The sequence below is a fragment of the Lineus longissimus genome, chromosome 5 (genome assembly GCF_910592395.1).
Source record: "Lineus longissimus chromosome 5, tnLinLong1.2, whole genome shotgun sequence".
Taxonomy (NCBI): domain Eukaryota; kingdom Metazoa; phylum Nemertea; class Pilidiophora; order Heteronemertea; family Lineidae; genus Lineus; species Lineus longissimus.
In genome coordinates, this window is record NC_088312.1 from 17,272,724 (window position 1) to 17,278,548 (window position 5,825).

A 5,825-nucleotide genomic window follows, 5' to 3' on the forward strand; every position below is an offset into this window, starting at 1 on the left:
GACGCAAAAGTCGATGACGCACGGATGGCCGTGACGTCATAATTCCTTCGGAACATAACCCCTTCCCATGATGAGACATAGTTCTTCATCATTTTAGTGTTCAAAATTCTTGAAACAAAACGTATTTACACGATAATAGTTCGATTTTTTTATGTTGTCGTTTCTATACGGTTCACATTGTCCGGTTTGAAAAGTCCAAAATTGTTCTGAATTTGATTTACGTTGTCACTAAACCTCGAGTTTACACAGTTTCGTAATTGGGCGTATCTGGCTCAAGTTTCCGTTCTGCACTCTTGCCACTCGTGTATGGCCATCTTTTCCCTTGAAGACTTCTGTGATTCGTCCCATTTTCCAGTTTCCGCGCGTTGTTCTACTATCCACGACCAGTACAACGTCTCCTACGTCCATATCTGGTTCTTCCTTTCTCCATTTCTTCCGCCGATTTAATTCTGGGATGAATTCTTTCATCCACCGTTCCCAAACTTGCTTGATCAATTGTTGTACTACTCTCCACCGTTTCCTTGGATTGTACTGCACGACGTCTACCGCCTCTGGTGCGAATTGCCCTCCTAACTGTCCATGGAGGAAGTGATTTGGCGTCAACGGAATGTTGTCTGTCGGATCTGCTGACTGGTACGTCAGAGGTCTTGAGTTCAATAGAGCCTCGACACCAGTGAAAGCTGTCATCAGTTCTTCGTCTGTTATGTCGGCCTTCCCAAGAACTGCTTGAATTGCCCTTTTGGCAGATTTGATTAGGCTCTCGTGTACTCCTCCGTGGTGTGGTCCTAATGGGGGGTTGAAATGCCATCTCACTCCAAGCGTAGAGGTTTCTTTCTTGATTCTTTCTTGATCGAACTGCTCAACGATTTCACGCAACTCACGGTTCCCCTTTACAAAGTTTCCTGCATTGTCTGATGTCATCTCCTTTACGATGCCACGTCTGTTGATCATGCGATTGAATGCATTGAGGAATGAATCCGTATCCAGGCTGTATGCCATCTCCAGGTGAACAGCTCGGGTTGTTTGACACGTGAATAGACATAAGTACCGGCGCATCTGTGCTCTTCCACGTCCTTGCTTTGTATAATACGGACCTCCGAAATCTGTGGAAGACATTATGAAGGCTCGTAATTGATATTGTAGTCTACTTCTCGGAAGAGGTGCCATGATTTGTGTGCCTGGTTTGCTCTTCCGTCTTTTACACATCGGACATTGTCTCTCGCATTCTCTGATTTCCTCCCGCCCGCAAATTACCCAATAGCGACTAGATAATTCAGCTAGCGTGTGGTTTACTCCTTGTACGTGTCGTCCCTTCTCGTGATAGTATCTCACTATCAATCTTGTGACGTGATGTCCTCTAGGTAGTATCACTGGGTATTTCGTCTCAAACGGTAGGAATTCCGCTTGGGTCAGTCGTCCGTCACTTCGAAGGACACCATTTTCATCGATCATTGGATTCAGGTCCGATAGCTTGCTTGTCTTGTGAATTTTACCTCCTCGACGTAATGCTTTGCATTCTTCAGCAAACGTATCTTGTTGTGCCTTGGAGATGATCACGTCTCCTGACCTTTCTATTTCCTCTGGGCTCAATTCTCCGATCTGACGATCTTCATTCGATTTTCTGCAGTTGTCGATGAATCTCCGAACCCAGGCTTGTCTCCTGCATAACTGCATCCAGCTAGAGAAATGTGACGGTTCCAGTCTCAAAACGCTATTTTCCTCGATGGGCTGCTCAGATGTGTCTTCATTTGTGGTCACGTGCGTTCTCTCTGTCTTCTTCACTTCTAGTTCTACTATCGCTATGTTGCGGTCGTCCACCTTATTCTCAGGCCATTCACTTGTTCCTTGTTGTAGAAAGGCAGGTCCCGACCACCATATCTTGGATGCTAGTAGATCTTTTATTCCCATTCCTCGAGAGACTAGATCGGCAGGGTTGACATCTGTCGGCACGTGTCTCCATTGTTCTGGCGATGTTATACCCTGTATTTCTCCGACTCGATTTGCGACGAATGGCTTGAACTTGCGGCTCCTTCCTCTGATCCACCACAGGACGTTCATGCTGTCAGACCAGAATACGACTTCTTTGATGGATATCTCTAGTGTTGATGATACGGTGACCGTTAGCCGTAGTCCCTCTATGGCTGCCATCAACTCGAGTCTAGGGATGCTGAGTGCTATCAGTGGGGCTACTTTTCCCTTGGATGCTACCAGTCGTACTGCCACTGTTCGGTCTTCATATTCTGTCCTCAGGAAAATACAACACCCGTATGGGTCTTGGGATGCGTCCACAAACGTATGCAGCTGTGCGTTGATCATTTTCTTAGCTGATTCGAGTCTCAGGCATCTGGGTACTTTGACGTTCTCAACTTGTGGTAGCCCTTCAAACCAGTTGTTGGCATCGTCAGCAGTTTCTCCAAGAATGGCGTCATCCCAGTTGTATCCTGCGACCCAGACCTTCTGTAGTACGATGCGTCCTTGCATAACGTATGGTGCGATAAAACCTAGTGGATCGAATACTGCAGCAATTTTGCGGAGAAAATTGCGTTTCGTCAACTTGAAGTCATCCTCCACTGGTTTTGGCTCGAACGTGAAGATGTCTTCCTCTGCTTTCCACATCACTCCCAGAGTTTTAACAGATGGTAACTCTCCTCCATCAAGACTGATCTGCGATGCTCTGTCTTCTATTGGTATCTCAGCTAAGACCTTGGGTGAATTTGACAGGTACTTCCGTGCGTCCATTCCGGCTATACCCCACAACTTGTTCAGTTGTTTGTAGAGTTCAATGCCGCTTTTGTCATCTTGTACTGAGTCCATAGAGTCATCCATGTACGTAGATTTCAGAACCGTCTCTGATGCCAGTGGGTACTGCGACTTGTACTTGCGTGCGTGTTCTTGACTAACAAACTGAGCCAAAAATGGTGACGCGTTAACACCGAAGACGACTCGATTAAATTCGTGTTCGTTGGGCTCTTCTTTGTCTTCTCCTCTCCAAAGAAAACGATGGTAAGGCCTATCCTCCGGAGCTAATCCGATCTGTAAATACATCTGCGAGATGTCGCAAACTAATGCCACGGGGTTCCTCCTGAGACGTAGCAAAACATCCACCAGGTTTCTCTGTAGCTTTGGTCCTTGGCAAATATTGTCATTCAATGATGTTCCGTTTGTCTTAGCTGATGCGTCGAATACGATCCTAACTTTCATTGTCGCTCTATTCATCCGAACTACAGGGAAGTGTGGCAAATACCATTTACATCCCGGCTTTGATTCTGTTTTCGTTACTTTACGTATGTATCCTTTTCCCAGGTACTGATCAATCGTATCGCTGTATGTCTGTTTGACCTCCGGTTTCTTTTCCAGCCTTTCCTCCGTCGACCGAAGACGATCAAGCGCTGTCTCTCTGTTATCTGGTAGTCGTGTCTTCTTATCTTTCCATGGGATGGCGATTTCATATCATTCCCCGTCATGTGTCAATGAATTCTTCACTGTCTCCATTGCCGCTTGTTCTTCTGGCTTCAGAACCTGAAAGTCTTTTTCGCTCATTCTGTAGTCCTCAACCTCCCAAAACCGTCGTAGGTTTTGATTTATCTCATCCATCACTATCTGGCGTGACTGTGTGAAGTACGTTCGTGTGAAGTTGGTAGACTGTCTGCCGCTCCCCTGTCCGTCTATTGCACCAATGCACGTCCATCCTAATTTTGTCAGTCTGGCCATCGGCGCATCTGCTGTCTTGCCGCGAATATCCCGAAGTGAGAGATGTAGTTCTTGATAATCTTGTCCTATCAGCAAATCCACTGTATCTCTTCTCCCGAATTTAGGAAATCCGATGTCTCTCAGATGCTCATATCTGTCTGCGTATTGATTCCAATCGATTGCCTTCAAATCGCCTGTCACGTTATTCGTTGTCTTTGCAATGATGTTCATGTCGATACGATGATTCAAACTCTCAAGACCTATCTGAACTGGCATGGAATCAAATGTTTCTGTTTTGCCGTTTAAGACCTGTACTGTTGTCTTCTGAATTTCTCCTTGTAGTCCTAGCTCTGCCGCGACGTCCGCGTTTATGTACGTCGTTGTGCTGCAATCGTCTAACATCGCATTCACTTTTATCCTTCGTTTTCCGTTTTTTACGATTACTGGTACAGTCCGCATAGAAATGAACTTCTCTTCGTTCGTTTGATCAGTAGTTTTCAACGTGACTGTGCTGTGGTTGCGATCTCTTTCTCTTTTCTCCTCAGTGTCTTTCCTTGCTGGCATTACCGATGTCCTTTTTCCGTGGAGCAATCGGTGATGTGTTTCCTTACACTCATCAATACCGCATTCTCTTGTCCGCTCGCATTTTGATCCTAAATGGTTTCGTCCAAGGCATCGGTAACAAAGAGCCAAATGTTTAGCCTTTTCCCAACGTTTGTTGATCTCCAATCGTTTGAAAACATCGCATGCCCATATGCCGTGGGTTTGATCGCATAACTCGCAGTTATTGTTATTATTGCGTGGTGTACCGGTGAAGTGTGCTCTATTTGTTGACTCTCTGTATCTGTTCGATTGTCGGCTTCTGTCGTTTGAATCTGACTTTGGTTCTTGATTCTCTGCGCCTACACCATGAATGGCCTCATATGCGACGGTACGGTACTCGGCTTCCCTCAACACAAACTTCCTCAGGGCGTAGATCGATTCATCAAAATTGTTCTCGTGCACCCAGCGCTGGTAACTTGTTAACATTCCTTCTGTCATCTTTCTCATCATAACAGAATAGAGCAGTTTGCTATCTAAATCCCCCAACAATCCTGACTCCTTCAGGTTGATCATCGTTAGATCTAAAATGTCCGAAAATCGCTCGATATCCCCAGGCTTTCCTGGTCGTAAGGGCGGGAAGTTTGTCAACTCCTCCAACTGCAAATTGATCTGTCTTCGATCACCTCCGTATTTTCTCTCAAGCCTCTCCTTTGCGGCTTCGTACGCAGCTGGTGAGTGTCGCAGGCTTTCAATCAACTTCAGCGCATCACCTGAAAGATGCTCTCTAAGCTGCAGTAACTTGTACTCAGGTGTTGCTGGGGCTTTATCAATACAGGCCGTAAATGCTGCATTCCAATTGGAATATGTCTTCACGTTTCCCGTAAATTTAGGAACGTCAACGCGTTTCAATTGTCTCCAGATGTCGTGCCCCAACGTTGGGCGAACATCATGTACATCACCAGACGCCGACGTGCATGTCTCCTCCACGACGGAATTTCTAATGTTGTCCCTTTTCGGGCCTACTCTACTAAAGGTATCAAAAAATCTCTCAACACTTGCCTGAGTTTCACTAAACTCGGATTCCATTTTGTCCATCTCGGACAGCGTCCTCTCGACGTTTTCCTGTTGTCCTAACTTTTCGTATGCGGCGACGATTTTCTCCAAAGTTTGCATCACCGTGTCTTGCGTTTTGTCTACTTTTCTATTCGCTTCGAGGATGTCATCACGATTCGCCTCCTCTTCTCTTGTCGTTTCTATTAAGTGTCGTCTCGCTTTAGTGAATGCTGTTTTAAACTTCGCTTTTGCGGCCCTCAACTCTGTAAGACTGGCCGTGATCGCCGTCTGCGTTGACTCACCTCCTCCTTCTCCCGCCTCGCTTCCCAATTCCGGCATTTTACTGTCGAATTCCATTAACTACGCTCTGCTACCAATCTATGTTCCGCAGTGAACATAAGAAAACTCATATAATAAGGAAAATCGGGTGTTATTCAATATAATATACAGAAATGGTAGAGGAGTTCAAAGACTTGTCGTCCGATCCGAATGGTTACTGAAGTCGTTCTGTCCTTACGTTCCGTAACGTCCTTTCTATT

The 5,825-nt window shown here is 45.8% G+C and overlaps 2 protein-coding genes across 2 annotated transcripts; both read right to left on the reverse strand.

The window, feature by feature from the left end:
- Window positions 1-228: 228 nt before the first annotated feature.
- Window positions 229-3,201, reverse strand: LOC135488564 (uncharacterized). The gene has a single exon (XM_064773205.1). It carries the CDS (start codon window positions 3,199-3,201, stop codon window positions 229-231), a length of 2,973 nt encoding a protein of 990 aa, XP_064629275.1.
- Window positions 3,202-3,450: 249 nt separating this feature from the next.
- On the reverse strand, window positions 3,451-5,625 carry LOC135488565 (uncharacterized). The gene has a single exon (XM_064773206.1). The coding sequence runs from the start codon at window positions 5,623-5,625 to the stop codon at window positions 3,451-3,453; it is 2,175 nt and encodes a 724-aa protein (XP_064629276.1).
- Window positions 5,626-5,825: the final 200 nt, after the last annotated feature.

Excerpts from the sequence above, each read along its gene's own strand:
- LOC135488564 (XM_064773205.1), bottom strand. The coding sequence starts at position 3,201 with ATGAAAGTTAGGATCGTATTCGACGCATCAGCTAAGACAAACGGAACA.
- LOC135488565 (XM_064773206.1), bottom strand. The coding sequence starts at position 5,625 with ATGCCGGAATTGGGAAGCGAGGCGGGAGAAGGAGGAGGTGAGTCAACG.